This window comes from Muscardinus avellanarius (assembly GCF_963383645.1).
Source record: "Muscardinus avellanarius genome assembly, chromosome: 11".
Taxonomy (NCBI): Eukaryota; Metazoa; Chordata; class Mammalia; order Rodentia; family Gliridae; genus Muscardinus; species Muscardinus avellanarius.
Genome location: NC_137797.1, coordinates 81,850,444 through 81,872,071, shown reverse-complemented (window position 1 = coordinate 81,872,071; position 21,628 = coordinate 81,850,444). Strand labels below are relative to the sequence as shown.

Here is a 21,628-nt window from a genome sequence, read left to right as displayed (position 1 = left end):
AACCCGATAAAACTGAAAATCAGAGATTTCTAGAAGATCAAATTAGGAAAATAACTGTAGAAATAATAGAGGTGTTTCGAAAAGAACTCGGAGAGAGCCAAAAAGAGATAAAGGATGCAATTAATGAAGTAAAGGCCTCAATTCAAAGCACAAACAACCGATTAGGCCACATGGAGAACAGAATCTCGCTCTTAGAAGATAATCATTCCAAAAATGAACGCATAGTTTCTAATCTAGGAAAAAATATCCAACAGCAGGAATCTGATATTGAAGAAATATGGGCCCATTTTAAGAGAGCTAACCTAAGAATAATTGGAATAGAGGAGGGGAAAGAAAGTGAAACCAAAGGGATCAACATCTCTTCAAGGAAGTAATAGCAGAAAATTTTCCAAACATAGAGCAAGAGGTTGATACACAGGTCCAGGAAACTTATAGAACTCCCTTTAGACAGGATCAGAGAAGAGGATACCCACGCCACATAATTGTCAAAATGACCAATTTGGAAGCCAAGCAGAGAATCTTAAAGGCAACAAAAACAAAGGGCCAAGTGACATTCAGAGGCAAACCAATTAGAATCACTCCAGACTTCCCAAACCAAGTCATGAGAGCCAGAAGGGCTTGGAGTAACATATTCCAAACTCTGAAAGAAAAAAACTTCCAGCCAAAAATTTCCTACCCAGCAAAACTTTCTATCAAATTAGATGGAGAAATAAGAAGCTTCCATGACAAACAGAAACTGAAGGAATTTATGTCTTCAAAACCAGCACTAGAGAAAATACTCAAAGAGATTAACTACAAAGAAGAAATAGGTAACACACACCAGATCCTGAGAAACAAGAGTTTCCATCCAACAGACAACTAAGATTGGTTATCTGTGGAGATTCATTACTTATGTTAGTCTTTTACCTATGTCTAAATGGTATTGTTTGCCTTTATTGTTGTTAATTTTTAGGATTTCTAGTTGGAATATTAATATACCTTCAGATATAGCATTTGGAAATATTTTATCCCATTCTATCAGTAACTGTTAACTCTGTTTACATTGTCTTTGGATATACAATATTTTTTTTTATTTTTTAGGGAGTTTGTATACTCTTCTGTTGCCTGTGCCATTGAAATCATATCCAAGAAATCACTGCCAATTTCAGTGTTGTGAGGTTTTATGAACCAGATTTTCTCCTAAAAGTTTATAGTCTTAAGATGTATATTTAGGTCTTTTATCTATTTTGAGTTAATATTTGTATATGGAATTAGGTAAGGGTCCAACTTTATTCTTTTCCATGTAATTATTATTTTTCAACAATATTTAGTTAAAAGATTATTATTTCCACCACCAAATGTTCGTGGAAACCTTGTCAAAAATAACTTGACAATATAGGGAAGAATTTAGCTCTAGGCTTTTATTTAACTCCAATGGTTTATATATCTGCCTTTAGAATAGTACTACACTGTTTCAATTATTGTAGCTTTATATGGTTTGAAATCAGAAAATATATATCTTCTAGCTTTGTTCTTTTTCAAGATCGTTTTGTGTATCTAGAGTCCATATTCCATATTAGGACAGATTTTTTTTCCTGAAAAATAAATATATAAATATATGATAGTTTCACCTAAAAAAATAGAAAAAAATATTCTCTGGTAAGAAAGAAAGTAAAAAGAAATATTGAAATGTTATCTTTAAGTTATCAAAAGCTTGGTATCAGACAAATGAAACTATTATGTGAGATTATCATTTTTAATTTTGGATAAATTGCTATAATACTAGATGTCAACCACTAAACCAAGCTTGGGAGGGAGGGATGGGGAGAGAATGGAGTGGGGATCGGGTGGGGGCTGACTGGGCGATGTGTGCATGTATGTCTACAAAAGTTTGTATCCCACTATGATGTATGAATACAGTGCACCAATAAAAAATAAAATAAAAAAAATTAACTAGAAATTTTCTTTTCTTGGTTTTCTTACATTGCAAAATTTGGATTCAATGCCTGATTAAACAATTAATGAAAATCGGAAAATAAAAATTATAACAAAACTGATACATGGAGGTGTTCATTGTCTTTGTAAAAATTAGTTTGAAAATTATCCTAACATGTAAACAAAATATTTCATATTTTAACTGGCAATATGTCAAATTATGACCTTTAAATTGATATGGAAGATCAATAATTTACATAGATACTTCTATATGTATCCTGGAGAGTTTATATATACAAACATATAGTCAAGAAGTACAAACATACAAAATGACAACCATGTCAAGTGTATCTAAGTTTAAAGAAAGACAATAAAAATACAAAAATAATAATTATGTGAGGATAGTGGCAATATGGGGGTGTTTTTCTTCCTTTGTAACATTACTTAATTATACTTATTTTGGTGTTGTTATATGCCTAAATTCACTACACAAAACAACTGTATCAAAGAATATTAAAAGAATTAATAATACTATAATAAGTTCCAAATAAGAACTCAGTGTAGCACTAAAATTTCACATTAAGTATGAAACCCGCATACCTGAGCCAATCTCCTTTTGCTCTTCTTCAATGCTGTTTCTGATGCTATCATATTCCTCATCAATGGTCTGGTTACCACGCATCTGTGATAGAATTCTACGTGCCTTCTGAGTCTGTCCTTTCTGAATTAGCCATCGAGGACTTTCAGGCAAAAAGAGAAAACCAAAAAACTGTATAACTGCAGGAACTGCTGCAAGTCCCAACATGTACCTGCAATAAGAAATTCACATTTATTGTAAAATTTGATCCAATTCCATGGAGTATGTGTTCACTACATACTTAAGACTTTGTGATGACTACAATAATAAATCCTAAACTGGAATTCTTTTCATTATATATGCATGTTTACCACAAAAAAAGAGTATTTTATGCTCTGCTGAAAATTGAAGAAAAAGAAAAATAATACTCTCACACAAACTATAATAAAAATAGCAAAAGTCAAATATTTATATAACCACATTCTGAGCCAACATATTATGCAAAACATCATACTGATTATCCCTATCTTATAGTAATTCACATAACATACCATTCTAAAATATAAAATTGTGCTACGGTTTGGACGACTGTTAAGGCCCATGTATGCAAAGTTTGTCCACCAATTTGTTGTGCTATTGGGAAGTAGTAGAGTGTTTAAGAGGTGAGGCTGAGTGGAAGAAAAGCCACTGGGAGTGCCCTCAAAGGGGATGCTAAGCCCCCAGCCCCTTCCTCTGACACATGCTCTGAGCCATGATGTCTTGCCCCACCACAGACCCAAAAGCAACAGGCCATCTGACCATGGCTGAAATCATGAACCAAAATGAACCTTCTTCCTCATAAGTGAATTGTCTCATGTATTTTGACTCAGTCATAAAAAGCTGACTAATACATGGTCTAAGACAACTGTTTTCTGCTTAAAAGACACATTATTCATGGAACAAAGCACCCAAATTTATCTAATTAGTTATTTTCTGTGAATATTTAGCTATAAATTGTCCTGTTTCAATTTCCTGTCATACATCATGTTTACCATCATTAATTGAAGAATTAGAGATCCACATTAAAATATATATATAAGATGAAGTCAGTAGCAAATGACTCTAATTAAATGGGTAATAATAGAAAACATTACTCACGTTTTAAATTGTCTCTCATTTTCTTAAAGTGTGTATTGTTTTTTCTTTTTTTTTTTTTTTTTTTTGCAGTACTGGAGATAGAACCCAGGGGTGTTCTACCTCCAAGCAACACCCCAGCCCTACTTTTTAGTCTTTTTATTTTTTGAAACAGGGTCTCACTGAGGAGTTGTGAAGGGCCTCGCTAAGTAGCTGAGGCTGTCTGAATGCTGGGATTATAAGCATGCGTCACCACGCTCGGCTCAGTGTATATTTTTAATGGCAGGCAAAACTGAGTATATGTAAGATACAATAAAGATCATTCCAAATTATTATAATCACCAGACCCATCTAGCATCTCTAGGTCTCAATCCTTTGCACCAAAGGGCCCAAATTAGATAAATGCCAAGATCCCTTTCAAATGAAAGCTTCTATGAATGGAGATCTTCATGTTTCTTACTGATCCAAATTCCCTGGGTTCCAAAGTTGATTCATAATGACAAAGTCCAAAAGGCCAGTTCTATGTATGCCACAAGCCATACTCACTGATATTTTGAAGTCAAGGAAAATCACCTGACTCAATATACTCTCCAATATACTCCAACCTTTCAAGCTCTGGTAAACCTAAAGTACAGTATCCATAAACAGTCCAGAGATATATCTCATGAAACAAGTCTACTATATTCTAAGAAATTTCAATTTGATTCTAAAAGCAGTAAAAGAAAAAATTGTATAGTTATTAGAAGTCCTCTTAAAACAAGCTACAAATTAAAACTACCTGTGAGAACAGAACTAAGATCAGAAAATAGCCATATTGTTTATGAAGGAGTCAATGGATCATTTGGTGTTTTGTACTTTAATCCATTGGTGCAATAATTACACCAATACCTAATCACTATTTCTTCTGTTCACCCAATTGATTAAATTGATTATCTCAATTTAATCACTTTTTCAGGCTCAATTTATGTCACTACATCTTGCACTGTAATACACTGTTTACCTGTCTCATTCAGCACAGCACCTAGTAAAGCTGGAAGCACACAGTAGGTGTTCAGTCATTATTTTAGGAAATGACATGCAAACTACCATTTATCTAAGCTTTATGTATTACCTTCACAGAAAATAACTGTGCTTCAGACTCTATAACAACATTTCATGTGGCAATTCTTCAATAATTCCTTCTAACAACAAACAATAAACCATTCGTTATTCTAGATATAGTCAAACTGTCTCTTCTGGAAAAGTCTTCAGTTGAGAGCTCAAGAGGTCAGCTCCTGGAACAATACATTTCTGCCCTCTTCTTGTGAAGTCATTAACTTCTACAACCAGATCTGCTATTTCAACGCATGTTTCATTGCTGTAAATGAAGCAAATTCCCATCCAAGTTATGTTCTGTTTAAGAGTTTAAAAGAAATGGCTGGGCATATAGTTTAGTGGCAAAACACTTGCCTACTATGCACAAGGCCCTGGTTCAATCCCTCATGCAACAAAAATACCAAACAATAACAAAAAGAGTTATCCTATAATGACAATTATTCAAAAGAAACAAGGTAGAATACGTAGACACAACATGTTCTGAGTTAGAAAATAAATAAGAAATGTCCTAAAGATAAAAATTGTCATGTTTCATTTCTCTACACCTCTCATGTTTCTTTAGAAATATTAAGGAGCTACAGAAAATATTTCAAACAGCATTGAAATGCATCTAAACTGAGTGTGGTGGCACGCGCTTGTAATCCGAGCATTCAGGAGGCTGTGACCATAGGATCGCGGCTTGTGGACAGCCTCAGCTACTTAGGCCCTCTGCAACTTAGTGAGACCCTGTTTCAGAATAAAAAATAAACAGAGGGCAGGGGGTGTAGCTTAGAGGTTGAATGCCCCTGGATTCCATCCCCAGATCCACACACACACACACACACAAATGCATCTAGCAACCAAAATCATTGGTAGGCCTGAGGATGCTCATATAATATTTTTTACTTTACTGCTCATCATTAAATCCAAGGATGCAAAACAGGCAAGGTGGTGCATGCTTTTAATCCCAGCATTTGGGAGGCTGAGACAGGAGAGTTGCAGTTCAAGGACAGCCTCAGTTTCTCCTATCCTGTGTATTAGATTCCTCAAAGCCATAAAAATTATTTTTATTACAATATTTTTATAATGGAAGGTAATTAAGACAGTATATAAATTCCCTTGTTTTACTTTCAAAAATAAGTATGAGGATTTAAGTACATAAACCTTTTTTTATTAGTCTTTTTTTTTAATTAGTCTCACTGTCCATAAAGATTGGCAGCAAGGCACAGATTCCTTTTTTTACCTTACTACAGAGAAATGAACTATAAATTTCAGGCCTGAGGCTGGAGGTCTAAGATACTTTGTCTTATATAGACCACTTAATGGTCATAAGCTAGCCAGGCTCAATAGCACACACCTATAATCTTGATACTTGAGAGGCTGAGACAGAATTGCAAGTTTAATGACAACACATCATAATGTAGACCTTGTTTCAAAATAAACAAAAAAGGGCTAGGGGGGTAGCTCAAAGGCAGAACCCTCTCGCTTACTCTGGGTTGTGGGAAGCCATTAAGGTTTTCCCCTTTAAAATTACTTCTGACTGTCCTTTGCCCAGAACCAATAAGGTTTGGGGTCATGGAAAGTTCAACGTCTGAGAGAAGCTCAGGTGGAATTGATTGGTTTGACTATTAAGCGCACAGGTGGTGACGGCACAGGGTTGATTGGTTTGACCATTACGTGCATAGGTGGTGACGTCACGAGGGTTGATTGACCGGGAGCGGTATAAATAGAATGAGGGCGATAAAACCAGGATTGGTCAGTAGAGATATCGACCCGGGAGTGTACTGGTGATCCTTCCATGAGAGAATTAAGTATTCTATGAATAAAATTCATTGAATAAAATTCTTTTCATCCTCACTCCTCTCTTCAGAACCCGTACTTTTGCCAGCTGGCTCCGGCACTGGGTTTAATCCCTAGTATCAAAAAAAAATCACAGGTAATATGTATGTTTGCATTTTTCCTTTTGTCTTTTTCTGTCCTTTTTTTTTTAACTAAATAAAAAATTACATCCCAGGATTTCTTTCTTTTTTTTTTTTCTTTTTTTTTTCTTTTTTTTTCAGTACTGGGGATGGAATGCAGGGGCATTCTACCTACACCCCCCAGCCCTATTTTGTTTTTTTATTCTTTATTTTGAAACAGGGTCTCACTGAGTTGCAAAGGGCCTCTGGGAGGAAGTTTAATCCCTCAGGTGTGCCCTTGAAGGGGACGCTGGGGCTTCCTTGGCCACTCACTTCTTTCCCAACTCACCAGAGGCCCCAAAGCAAGAAGCCAACTGACCATAGACTGAAACCTCCAAAACTATAAATTTTTCTTCTTTTTAATTATCATGTCAGATATTAGTTACAGGAACATAAAAGTGAAGAGTACATTTCAGATCCAAAGATACTCACCAGTATCTTTTTAACTTTAATCAGACCCTGATTAAGTTACTTAACATTTTAATGCACAAGGGACAGTGTCCTTTCACAGGACTACTAGGATTATTAAATGAAATCATTTACTCAGTTTCAAGTAGAGAGAATACTCAGCAAAAAAAAAAAAAAAGTCTCATCTCCCAATCATGCAATCAATTCAGTGAAAATTGTTTTGACTGCACCATTCACTCAATCTTTCAGCAGAAAGAACTAACCAACTTCTTTCTTAAGGGAAAATCATTCCTTTCATGATGTGCAAACTGGATAGAACAGGAAGGATACAGAAGAGGTTTTGGTGGTACAGATGAAAAATTCAGCAAGGGACTAAAGAAGCACATCTCTATAAACTTAGCTAAGTAGTATTAGAAATTAGCAATCAGTCTTCCAAATTCAAAGAAATCAGAAACCCAATGAATAATCAGAAAGACTTTGATAGGCCAGGCAGGCAGCCTCTACTAAAACCTATATCATTGTTAGAAAATAAATAAAGGGTTCTAAACCCTGACTCCAAATTAGAATCACCCAAAGGGCTTTTTAAAACACACCAGCATCCAGACCTCACCCTGCCCTAGAGATTTTGATTAATTGGTCTGGGCTCTGGGTCCAGGGAATTCTACTTTATTAAAAACTCCCCAGGTGGTGCTAATGTGCAGTTGGAGATCAGAACTATAAATCTAAACATCTATAAAACCCTGGGGGATGAAGAGGGGACGTGAAAATAAACAACCAGCACCCAAGGTCCACACCTTTGGGGGAAAGCAGTTCATCTTCTGGGGGCCACACAGCAAACCAGGCAGACGAACACAGAGAAGGCAAGCCAACTCAAGCAAAATTACCACTTTTCCAGAGTTCTGAAAATTTCTAGAATATTCTTTAGCATCACGATCACTCACAAGATGCCTTGTAAAATCTATTAACCCTGAAGTGTTAACATGAGCTATTTTCTGGCACAACTAGAAGTCCTCCCACCTGCCTACCAGAAAACTGAGGCACAGGCCTTTGGGGGGAAAGCTTTCAAAGGGTATGATTTGGCCAGATCAGCAAAAAGAGCAATCCCATTTCACCTTGGGTTAAAACCTTCTTCCCAGTTCCAAGAAGTGAAACTCTGTAAGTTAGAGATTCTGAACATCTGCTGTCAGACCTCTCCCTCCATTACTCAGCTGAATATCTGCTGCTCACCTCCATGTTCATTAAAGAGCCAGGCACCTCACACTGAGCCAGACACGGTGGATACTTTCCTCATTCTTCTTTTAAAGAAATCACACTGCTTCTACCTATGTCACTTAAAACAAGTACCCTCTAACATGTGGCCATTTAAGGCATAGAATTCTGTAGTTTGTGATAACTATCTCAATCTCATGGATTAATTAGCATGTTACTTATTCCTAGTAGTTACAGAAAGGGATAATCATGTTCCAAATATATAAATATCTACTTGAACACAGGAGCTCACCTTGTATACATTATCATTTACCAACAATAACAGCAATGAAAATAGCTAATATTAGTTACTCTGTGCCAAGTAGTATTCAAATGGCTTCAGATACACTGACACCTGTTTTCTTCACAACAACCCTGAAAGGCAGGTACCTATTATTTCTATTTTATAAATTAAGAAATGAGGAACAAAGATACCTGGCTAGTAGGTGGTAGAACTATAATTACAATCCAGGCAATCTGGCTTCAAAAATAAATGTTCACTTTTAAGTCAAGCTGAAATAAATGTTCAGTAATTATGAGATAATTCTGCTGATCTCATAAAAGGGGACATTAGTCTACCTCTGCTTCGTGTTTAGAGAATTCTAAGGTTCTTACTCAAAGTATTATTCCTACACTTCCATTCAGTGAAGCACTGCAGCAGGAACCAAGCCAGGGTCTGGCCAGTATCTTCCACTCCCAGTAGTACCCAGCATAGTGTCTGACACAGCACCACCTACCAGCTGGGTAACTGCAATCTGCATTCAACCAGAAAAGCTAGCAGCAAAATGAATACCAAGTTATTCTCTTACTACCTATTCTATTAAACCAGGATTCCCAACGAGCATCACAATACTATAGAAAAGAGTTGACTACTGAATGAAAACAGGCAATTTTTCAAAGTAAATTTTACTGTTTATTTTGAACACTGTGAGAAGGTAAATGTCATTTCATCTTTTTTTAACATACGTAAGTAAACTTTCCATACAGGAAAAAATATAAGTAACAAAAAATAATATTTCTAGAAAATCACTGGGAGTAAAAATAAAACTGACGCATGAGATTTGATACTCTTAAATATTTGATATAACAGACATAAACCTAAAGTTGCTTTTCTTTATTTCTCAACCTCTGCCTTACAAAGGCCTGTCCTACCCCTTTCTCAGAAAGTGGCACAGAAATGAGGAACGTAGCCCACATTCATGTTCTGTTTATTTTTCTTCTCCTCTCTGTTTATTTTCCTCCTTAAATTCCCATATGATATGCAAGGATTGCAAATTGCACTGTAAAAATCTATATGATCTATTATTTTAATTGTAAGTCAAGCAATAACAGAAAACTCTCAGAGCTATGGGAACTTTATGATAACATATTGTACAATCTCTGAACCTTTGTCTTGAGACAAGTGAAGCTTTTTAGCATTACTATCTAATAATATCCATAACTATGTTAAAGTAGAAAAAACACAAGTGACAAAATTATAATTCCATTTGTTTTACTTCAATTCTTTATTAGCTTGAACTATGTTTCTCTCCATTTGCTATTGATTTAAAAAAATCACTTCCACGCTAGCCCATTCTGAACAGCTCAAATAAATTAAAGGAGTATCATAAATACTAAGATGTCCCGGTTTAGAATTGCCAAAATGCCATGTTCCTGGAGGACAGTCTAATACAAATGTCTCTGCCATTACCAAATTATACTTACTTGCCACCAGAAAAAAAACAGCTAACTGAAAATTATCTTTTTTGTTTGTTGCCAGCCTTCCACACAGGACACAGAGGTTGAATCTAAGGCTTTCTAAAGAAAACAACAAACAATATCCAATAGCATGCAAGAGTTTTAAGTATTTTCACAGCCACTGACTCATTGGATCCTTACAAGAACACTTTATAATTGCTGGAGCATTAACTACATGAGCATATTAGAGTTCATAAAAATTAATTCATATGCTATGAAAGCCAGTCTTGAATCTGTTCTTCCCATTACACTACAATATCTCTATAGTAAATAGTCCTATGGCATAATTCTAAAATAACATAATCATAAATATTTTTAGCAATAAGATATTTTGTTGTAATCAGGTTTCTAACCTCCAATTAATATATACATAATCCAAATCCATCTTTCTTAAAATAATCAATGCACAGATTTTTAAGACAGAGAATGCCTCACATTCTGTATTTTATATGCATCCAAAGCACTATTAATTAGCACTAAATAATAGGGAAAAAAAGCTCTCCAGGATAAATTTATTTACAGAGAGTATCCCCCTTTTTAAAAACATTCTGAGAAGCATCATATTGCCAAGCTTTAAAATTGTAAAATATTATGGTGAAGGGAAGCTCATCAACTCTTTTTATCTAAAAATAATATTGGATGTGTGCATGCACATGTGTGCAACAGAAAGAGAGGGAGAGAGAGATAAACTGACAGACAGAGACAGAAACAAAGAGACACAACAGTGATTGTACCCAGGGAGCATTTTCCCTCTGAGCTATACCCCCAACCCTTTGGATTTTTGAAACAGGGTCTCACTAAATTAACTAAGAGTCTCACTAAATTATTGAGGTTGGTCTCAAACCTGTGATCCTCCTGTGTCCCAGCCTCCCACCACACTTGGCTATAGTGGATTTTTTAAAAATTATTTTCTGAAACTTTCAAATAAACCCAAATTTGTGCTGATAAAGAGAAAGAAATTTGAAAAAATTAAATAAAAAAGAGTGATTGTGTAATAAATTTAATTTTCTGTCTCATAGAAGATCAGCTTTCTCTTTGACCCCAACAAAACCCCCAGCTGATTGTTAAAGCCCCCACCTAACTGTTCTAACTTCTTCCAAACATGAGGCTCTCTCATACCACAGTGGCTTTGAAAATTACATCTCATCTGAAATTTCCCTCCCTTTTGCTGTGCCCTAGAACTTTATTCATAAAGGTAGCTCAAATAGCTTTCTGTTCAAGCCGGACGTGTTGGCACACACTTATAATCCCAGCGCTTTGGAGGCTGAGACAGGAAGATCACACAGGTTTGAAGCCAGCTTACTTAGTGAGGCTCTCAGCCACTTAGTGAGACCCTGTTTCCAAATAAAGTATAAAATAGGGCTGGGAGTATAGCCCAGAGGTAGAAAGCCCCTGGGTTCCACCCCCAGTACCACAAAAAATAAATTAATTTAAAAAAAAAAAAATATATATATATATATCTTTCTGTTCAACATAAAATAATTTACTTGTATGACATCAAACAGTAAGAGTAGAAATTCTGACCCATCTGGCACAAAAGATGGAGCCTTTCAACTACATCAAAATCTAAGTATTTAAGTCAATGAACTTTATCTTCCATATGTCAGGATACAATCATTATCAATCCAATTATTATCAATAATTCTGGCTTTAGGATTACAAACTTTCATAAGCAAAAACATGAGGATGAAAGTGGTTAGATTTTGAGTATCAAGACCTGGCTTCGGTTTCTGCCAAGTGGTCTCACGAGCATTCGTGGCTCAGTGGTCTCCGAATGTGTGGTCTTAGGGAAATCTTAAAATGGGAATAAACCAGTTTGATTGATTTCTCAAGATTTTGGTTCAGATCAAATGGTATTTGCTATCAGACTCTGAAAATGTCCATCAGTTTAGTATGAGTTATTAACTCTAGGAGACTAGTATGAAGCATAAAATCAAACATTAGTAAACCTGGAATTTCAGAGCAATAAAAGTCAAAATGAAAACTGAGAGAAAAACGGTCAAAATATTCAAACTCTTACAAAGCAGGTAACATCTTATTTTAAGATATGTAAAAAATAAGTATGAGAAACAAAGTTTATGTGAAATATTTAGGCCCAAATTTTCCTTGGGATTTATTATTGCCACAAAACAATGAATTACATATTGTTACAATTATGAATAGCTAACATAACTGCTGGCAACTCCAGAGTCTAAAGTTAATGCTAAGGCAGGTTTTCAATCTTTTTTGCTCATAACAACATTCCTATTAGCCCCAGGAGTTAGATGAGGTAAACTTACATACTGATATGGATGCTAAATAATAAACAATAATAGAATACATAAAGTTTACCTTTTATAAAAACTCAACAGCTGGGCATGGTGGTGCACCTGTAACCCCAATACTTGGGAGGCTGAGAAGAGGATCTCAGGTTTACACCTGATGTCAGGAACCTAAGCATGACCCTGTTTCAAACCAAAAAAATAAAAAGGGCTGGGGATATAGCTCAGAAATAGAATGCCCCAAGGTTCAACCCCCAGTGCCACTAAAAAGAAAAGTAATCACATTTTCATGTATACATAATTATGTATTTATACAAACAATAAGTTAGATTCAGAGCAATCTAGTTAATACCTGGGTAAAGACTATCCCAAATTAGTTCTCCCATCCTCTTAAGTTTTTCTCCCTTAGACTGACTCTTTAATAATGTAGGAAAAAAATAAGCATACTAATGGGCTTTCCTGAAAACACGTCTCTGACTTCAGCTGGCATTCACGGATCAGCTGGAAGTGTGTTTGCTGTCTCTAGCATTTGCCTTCGTATACTTCCCATGTCTGCAACAGGTATTAAATTTTACTTTCTGTAGGTCTCTGCTATACCACTTCCCAACCTCATCAATAAGGAAAACAGAGGTTTCAGAATGCTGTTTCCTTCAATTTCTCTTACAACTTGTACCTATACTGGCACCTATCCTTGACTCATTCATTAGCAAATAAGAGTATTATGACTCAGCATTCACATAAATATGAAGTATTTGCCAGGTGCCAAGTATTGGGATAAACACATAAAATAATTGATCCGGGAGTGGTTGGAGCACATTTGTGATCCCAGCATTCGGGAGGCTGAGACTGGAGAATCATGGTTCGTGACAGCCTCAACTACTTAGTGAGGCCCTCTACAACTTAGTGAGACCCTATTTCAAATATAAAGAATAAAAAATAGGGCCAGGGGTGTAACTCAGAGGTAGAATGCCCCTGGGTTCCATTCCTAGACCCACAAAAATACTAGTAGTAGTAATAATAATAATAATAATAATAATAATAATAATAATAATTGAGGTACCACAATAATCATGCAGATTAATTATTTTTATTCCCCACCACCACCATATTTTTTTTAAGAAAACTTAAGTTCAGAAGGGCTAAATAATTTATCTCAGCTTCATAGCTAAGGATGACAGAAAACAGATATGGATCTAGGTCTATGACTTTGTTAACTTCTCAGAAATGGAATCTAAAGTCTATCCCATACATATCCCTACACAGGTGCACATTCATACATTTATTTTTAATGCCATTCAATGTTGTGTTTTCCTAACCAGTACTGAGAAAATGTTACTATCCTTTAGTGAGAATGTGGCTCACATACTTAACATGCTATAAATCTTAATATATATGTATCAGTTACATTAATAGAATTTATAACAAAATGCAAGTAGAAGATTTAGGTCTTTTAAAAGAAGTGTGAATTTAAGAATTAACTGATTTCCATTAAGTTCCCAAGAAAAACTAAAATTCCAGGTTTTGCTGATAATTGCTACCAGCTTTTTCCTCTTCAAGTGTAGAAAGCAAGAGAAAATTTTCTGCATCTACAATTTTCCCATAATTTCTGACTTTAGAAAGAGACTGATTTCCTCAAAGGTAGAAAGCAGCTTAGCAGAATATGCGACACAGCTACCTTGTGTACCATGTACTCTCTTTAATGGTCCCAACAAATGCAGGACCTTGCTGGCTTCAAAAAGTTTTTTCACTTGATGTCTAATAAAACTTCTCTAGTCTGAGTCTTCAGCAGCTCACAGGGTTTATTGTGCTGCTTACACAAAAGTTTAATTCTCAACACACCCCTTCACAACGAAGCCTGCTCCCTCACCTAAGGATTAACTTCAAAACTGAAAATGCCATGCAAGCATTCACTATCGTTTTCAATAGTTTTCCCCAATGCCAAATAAACATTTGCTGAAACAAACAAAGTTAGACAATACTGTATAACCTGGAGGTGACTTTTAAAAAATTTCTTTGGAATAGTTACATGGATCTGTTGTTCTGAATTCTATGAAACAAGAAATGAAAATTCAGAGTCCCTATCTTGAAGCTTTAATATTAGTTTGCTTTTAAAATATTCAGACTAAATTGATTATAATGGTTTCAATACTAGTTTCTCTCATTTCTTTTGATTCAAAATAGGTCAAACAACGACCAAGGAATAATTTGTTATTTATTTATTTATTTTGTGGTATCAGGAGTAAAACCCAGGGGTTTTATTTCTTTCTACCTCCAGGCTACACTCCCAGGCCTATTTTATATTTTATCTGGAAATAGGATCTCACTGAGTTGCTGAAAGCCTCACTAAGTAGCTGAGGCTGGCTTCGAATTGTGTGATCCTCCTGTCTCCGCCTCCCAAGGGCTGGGATTATAAGCGTGCAACACTACACCAGCTAATTCATGTATTTTAGATGTATGTATAAAATATCTTTTTATATAACTAAATCTTCACCTTTAACAATTACATTTCCTTCAGATCAGAATGTACCTTTCTAAATCCAAAAAATGAATGTTCTGTCATTCATAAACAGCTTGTGTAATTCAATAACTCCATGCATATTTATTACTGCATTCATTTTTAAACAAGTATTACAAAAGATTATACACAATATAACAAATGTCACCAAAATGCTAATAAAAAGCCTATAAATATCAATTCTCTTTTTTTATGTGTGTGGTACTAAGGACTGAACCCAGTGACATCTACCTCCAAGCTACACCCTCAGCCCTATTTTTTATTTTCTCTTTTGAAACAGGGCCTAAGTAGTGGAGGCTGTCCATGAACCTACAATCCTCCTGTCTCAGCCTCCCAAGTACTGGGATTACAAGCGTGTGCTATCACACCTGGCTTCAATTATTAATGATAGGTTACTGTCTATCATAAAAATAAAAATATCTAGTCTCCTTTTAACTTTGCAGAATGCCACCTAATTATACATTAACTATAATGATATGTACTTATATTTTGCCTTTGATTTCTCATTCCCCCCATTCCTTAAAATCATGATTGATTTTAAAAATTCAATGTAAGAATGATTTACAAACCTCCATCCATCCTTTTGGAGATAACTGAAGGCACCATCAACAACACTTGCAAAGAACTGTCCTCCAGTGATGAAGAGGGTGTTAATGGTAACTAGTCGGCCTCTCAAGTTGGGTGGTGAGACCTCAGCGATATACACTGGCACTGTCATAGAAGCAATACCTACCAAGAGAAAATGAAAAATGTCCATAAAATATGTACTCAAGGCTTCTGTGTCCTTGTAAATGTCAACACAGGATTAATACATCCACACATACATTTAAGGGCTTGGATTTCTGCTTTAAACAAACATTTGAAGACTTCATAATTAATTTATTCCTTTTGAATATAAGCATGTGAGATGCCAATCTCTAAGGATCACTTTTCATATTATCACTTGGAAACTTAAAAATAAAAGTACTTCTACAGACCTCAGAAAACTTTGGAATGCACAAGTGTGCTTTATAATTTTTAGCACTAAAAATACATAAATGCTTTCAAGAAAGAATATAATTACTAAAATATTTTTAGTCTATATGGAAATGCAATCAGAAAATGGTAAGAATAAAAATTATCCCAGAATACACATTAACTATTCAAAGTCATCATTTCTAACAAACATTTACCAAGCCTTTAAATTGATTCACTAAAAATAAATCTATATTCAGTCATGGTAATCAATTATCTAGGTTTATTTTTAAAAAATGGCTTAGATAGTTCCTTTAGGAATTTACAGTTTGCAAAAAGAAATGATCTTTTGTTTTGTTTTGTTTTTGTGGTACTGGAGGGAGTGGAACTCAGGGGCTTTCCACCTCCAGGCTACACCCCTGCCCTATTTATAATTTATTTGGAAACAGAGCCTCACTAAGTAGCTGAGGCTGGCTTTGAACCTGTGTGATCCTCCTGTCTCAGCCTCCCAAGCGCTTGGATTAGAAGCGTGTGCCACCATGCCTAGCAAGAGATGATCTAAGACATGAACAGTTTTATGGCTAAGGTATATTTGGTTATATTGGTATCAAATATTTTTCTATTTAAAATTAATGCAGTATAATATATGATAGTAGCTTGAAGTTTACTGGTCATCAGTGATGACCAGAATCACATATGTGAGTTATTTATTCATAAAGATGCCCTTACCTAAATAGAAAACAATAGAGGTGGGAGATGGGCCCAGAGACAATCATGGTGCTATGTTATTTTTAAAATTCAAGTTTGATGGTGAAGAATTTCAAGTCAATCAAGAATGATTTCTTAAAGAAAAATCTCAGCCCTTCTGGTACGTATCTTTGTGTGTGGTGGGGTATGGTGCTGGGGATTAACCTAAGGGGCATTCTACCTCCAAGCTACATCCCCAGCCCTATTTTACTTTTTAATTTGAAACAGGGTCTCACTAAGTTGCTAAGATTCTTGCTACTTTGCTGACTCTCTCAAATCTGTGATCCTCCTGTCTTAGCTTCCCAAGTGCTGAGATTTACAGGTGTGCCACTGCACTCAGCTCTGATCATGTCTAAACTCTCCTGTGGCACTTCCAATTTTCATGTATGTCTGATTATTTAGCATAAAACTATTATCTAATCAATATTCACCAAAACGTCAGTGGGGGAAAAGTAGGGTTACTTAAAAATTAGTCTTTTAAACCAGGCGTGGTGGTATACACTTGTAATCCCAGCATTCGGGAGGCTGAGACCAGATGATTGTGGTTCGCGGATAGGCTCGGCTACTTAGTGAGGCCCTCTGTAACTCAGTAAGACCCAGTTTCAAAATAAAGAACAAAAAATAGGGCAGGGGGTGTAGCTTGGAGGTCAAATGCACTTGGGTTCTATCCCCAGACCCGCAAAAAAAAAAAAAAAAAAAATTAGTCTTTTATATCTGTAGATACCACAAATCAATCCCTAGATTAAAATGAACTTCAGTTACACCGGGCGTGGTGGCGCACGCTTGTAATCCCCGCGCTTGGGAGGCGGAGACAGGAGGATCGCGCAGGTTCGAAGCCAGCCGCGCTGGCGTAAGAGACCCTGTTTCAAAAATATAAAATAGGTCTGGGAGTGTAGCCCGGAGTTAGAAGGGCTTCCAGGAACCCCAGTACCACCAAAAAAAAAAAAAAAAAAAAATGAACTTCAGTTAAATTGCAAGGTAAACCCAGGCAGAATTGCTTTTAATGAATTTATCTTTATAATGCAAAGGGGGGGGGGCTAGTATTGAAGAAACCACAGCTGAGAAGGACAACTCTGTGTTTTCCTGTGGAAGTTGCTACCTCCATATTGAAGGCAAGCATTCTACCACTGAGTCAGTCACACTACCAGGCAATCAAATGATTGTTTGTTGATAGGTAGCTATCTCTATTCTTCTTTATGCAGTCAGAGAGGTCTATCATTTCCCAGTGTTTTGGACTTTAAGGTTTTATTTTTGGAAACTTAACTCACTCCTGATGCCTCAGTGGTGTGCACTTTCAAATATAATAAATATGTTTGCTCCATTTTTATTTGCTTTGTTACATCTTTGAGTAAGGCAAGTAAATAAATGAAGAAATAGCCAGGTTTTATTAAAATAATAAATATTTACTTCTAGAAAATTGACTATTGTTCCCAAACTACCATGTAACAAATCTGCAGAGATCAGACCACTGACGCTCAAAACTACACACTTTGTACTTTCCGCCAATATTATTTGCTATGTCGCCTGCCAACATAGATGATAATCTACGATCTTGTGCATCCCACAGAATAAGTGTTAGCAGAACATCATAAAGTCTTTCTACTTTAATAATTACCTAAGAACCTGAAAGTTTCCATTTGACTACTATTCAGTTAATAGCACAGACCAATCTAAAATGCCCCTCATGTAGCAAAAAAGAAGAAATGCTACTCCAGGCGTGGTGGCACACGCTTGTAATTCCAGCATTCGGGAGGCTGAGACAGGAGGACTGCGGTTCGTGGGCAGCCTCAGCTACTTAATGAGGCCCTCTGTAATTTAGTGAGACCCTGTTTCAAAATAAAGAATTAAAAAATACAACAGGGGGTGTAGCTCAGAGGTCGAATGCTCCTGGGTTCCATCTCTATATCCCCCCTCCAAAAAAAGAAATGCTACAAATATTGACAAATTCATTTTATATTTTTAGTTTCTTTACTATTAAAACATCTCAATCAACTTTCAAAAATCAAACACTAATTCATTATGTAGATTTCATTTCTTCATTGGTCTAGCTATAAACAAAATTCAGTCACTTTCTGTAGCCAGAGATCTTTATTTAGCCATCTAATCCACACAACTGAGAATCTGCCATTAGGACTGTGGTTTTAAGCAACAGGTGCTTGTCAGAAAATCCAGAGACTTTACTCAATAAGAAATGAACACTGTCCTCAGGCCTTTAAGAGACTTGAATTTTTTAAAATTTTGAAACATGGTCTCACTAGGTTGCTCAAAGTCTGACTGCTTGTTGAAGCTATCCTTGAACCTGCTATTTTCCTGTTTCATCTTCCCAAATACTAGAATTACAAGAACGCACCACCATGCCTGGCTTCAAGAAGCTTGAATATTTAAAATGAACACCAGAGCACCAAAAGTAACAGGTAATGAACAGCAAAGTAAAAAGGATGGGAAGCCATAAAATGCAGAGCCATTGTGTTTAAAGGTGCAAAGATCACCCAAAGATCTGCCCAGTGAGTGCTCACACAGACTTAAAACTGTCACAACTGCTACATTTTTCTGCTTCACGATGGCTGATTATCTCTGTTAAGGCATGTAATTATCTCCATGTCAATGATAAGAAGAAGAAGAATTCCAGAACTCAGTTTGGAAGGCACTGACTACTAGCATAGACTTAGGACCTAGTAGGTTTCAACTCCAATCTTGTCAATTACCAGCTGGTAAAGTTTGCACAACTTTCATAACCTCTCTGGCTCTCTAGTTCCTTCACTCTGAAAAAATGGAAAGAATAAAACTCCTTCATAGCAGTCAACAAGAATCACTGAAGCAGGGTATGGTGGCACAAGCCTGAAATCCAAGTACTTGGGAGAATGAGACAGAAGGAACACAGGTTCAAGATGAGCCTCAGCAACTTAGTGAGACCCTAATTCAAAACAAAAAATAAAAATAAAAAAGCTGCAAGTGTAACTTGGAGGTAAAATGCCCCTAGGTTCAATTCCCAGTAGATATATACATTCATATATGAGTTAGTTGAGCAAGGTGGCATATGCCTGTAATACCAGTACTTGGGTGGCTGAAACATGAGGAATGCAGGTTTAAACCAGCCTCAGCAACTTGGCAGAACTCTCATCCTAAATCCTGTTTCTCCATGCATGTAGCACGGAGAAAGAATGCCTCTGGGTTCACGCTCTAGTATCTCAAAAAAAAAAAAAAGTGGAATCAATGACTTAATAGAGTAAAGCACTTAACATTGTGTACAGCATACTAACGGTAATCAAGAACTTATCAGCAATCATTTGTATATCTAGATATAGAAGATCTCAACTTTTCCAAATCAGTCTGTGTTCAGAGCTACAGAGCTAATATTATGAGCATACATAAACAAAACAGAGTCCCCATTTTGAATGAAGCTAAGTACAAGCCCTGCTTAAAAAAAAACCCACAAAAACATGCAAGCAAATAAACAATTAGAAAATAACACAATAAGCGTCATCATAAAGCTCTCCACTGGATTCTACCTTGCTGCTTCAAATGAGCAAGAAAGGCTAGACAGACTATCCTGCACAGAGGAGCATGAGGTTAAAAAAAACAGCAAATGACATAGGGTTTCTCTGAGAACAATAGAAAGTATAAGGCAGAATTTGTGTGAGATAAGATGGGAGAGATAAGAGAGAAACTCAATTATGAAAACCACATCTATTAATCAGTGAGTGTCTAAAACAGTGGATCTGAGCTCAGGACCAGGCTAGCATGATGGACACAGTGCTGGAGAAGAGAGATACACCTCTTGTCTTCAGGAGCTTAGGGTCTCTAGGAGGGGTGAGAAACGTGAGCCTGTAATAAAGTAAATGGCCCAGGCTGAGAAGTCAGGAGAGAATTCATGTTAAGGCTGAGACTTAGTGAAAGAAAAGGCCACAGCTGGGGGACACTGGGCGGTGCTTTAGACAATCAAACCAGCTTAGACAAAGGCCTTGAGGTAGGCAGGAATCACCCTGCTGAGGAAAGGGAACTATTTATAGGGAGATGGGCAGCAACCAACCAAATCCTAAGAGCTCAGAGAACAAATTCAGGGTTTGGTATGCAGACGCTTTTAAATGGTGTGAAAAAGTCATGATCAGGCCATGAATTTTTTATTGATATACTGGAATTACACATCATAATGAGGTTCTGCATGATAGAAACATGCATGCAAATAGCATTGTGTCTTTCCAGATCTGCATTTTTGAAGGATGGTTCTGGTTGGAGTATGGGGAACTGACTTTGAGAGACCAAGTACAATGGCAGTGAAATAGGGAGATGGGAGAATTAGGAGAGACAAGTTGAGGATGATGTTCAGATATCTGGAATAAGCAACTAGAAACAAGAGTGGTGCTATGGACAGAGTCAAGGAACACCTAAGAAGAAGCAAGACTGGATAAAAGATCATCAGGTCAAGCTATAGGAAAACTGAGTAAAAAATGCTTATTGAAATATACAGGTAGGTAGCAAGTAGAGCTTCCTAAGGTGCTGGGAATATAAATATAGACCACTTGGTGAGTGTTCCCATCCTCCCTTTTTCCTCCATACAAAAAGAGTCCTTGCTGGAATAATCTTAAGGAAGGGAGACCTGGTCCTTGGAGAAATTGGTCTTTGGTGGAGTAACACAGGCAAAAGAGCTGATTTGTGGGTAGAAGTCCGGAGGAAAAAAAGATTGGGGAGATTTTCAAATGAGAGACCCAAGGTGAGTCTGTAGACTACAGGAGTCCATGACAAAGGCACTGAGACTTACTTGATGGGGAAGAGGGGGTAGTAGATTTTAAAAACTACTGCTGAGTTATAACCTACATGCTATTTCATTCTTCAAGAGACAAGAGTGTATACTAAAGCCAATGGGAAATTGCTTTCAGTCACTGGACTATATTTCTTTAAATGCAACTTCAGAGACTAGCCCAAGTAATGATTGGAAGTTGCACAAATATACAGAGCTCAAAAGGTGGTACTGTGTGTATGGAACACTTCACTATGACTGCAAAAATGGATCAAGACCACTCAGAAACAGTCTGAGAAGAATCCCAGAACAAAGTCTTGAAAATCCCAATAGTTGAGGGGCTGCTAAAAAGGAGATGAGAAGAGAGAGAATGAACAAGCCTCT

The 21,628-nt window shown here is 36.4% G+C and overlaps 1 protein-coding gene across 1 annotated transcript in view; it reads right to left on the bottom strand.

Moving 5' to 3' along the window:
- SLC2A13 (solute carrier family 2 member 13) overlaps positions 1–21,628 on the bottom strand; it is a gene marked incomplete at both ends in the record, with an annotated part of 334,048 nt that overhangs the window by 267,240 nt on the left and 45,180 nt on the right. Inside the window, 2 exons of the mRNA XM_080706601.1 lie at positions 2,515–2,723; positions 15,375–15,534. Of these exons, the coding sequence (XP_080562727.1) occupies positions 2,515–2,723; positions 15,375–15,534 (369 nt within the window). The remainder of the gene's footprint in view (positions 1–2,514; positions 2,724–15,374; positions 15,535–21,628) is intronic.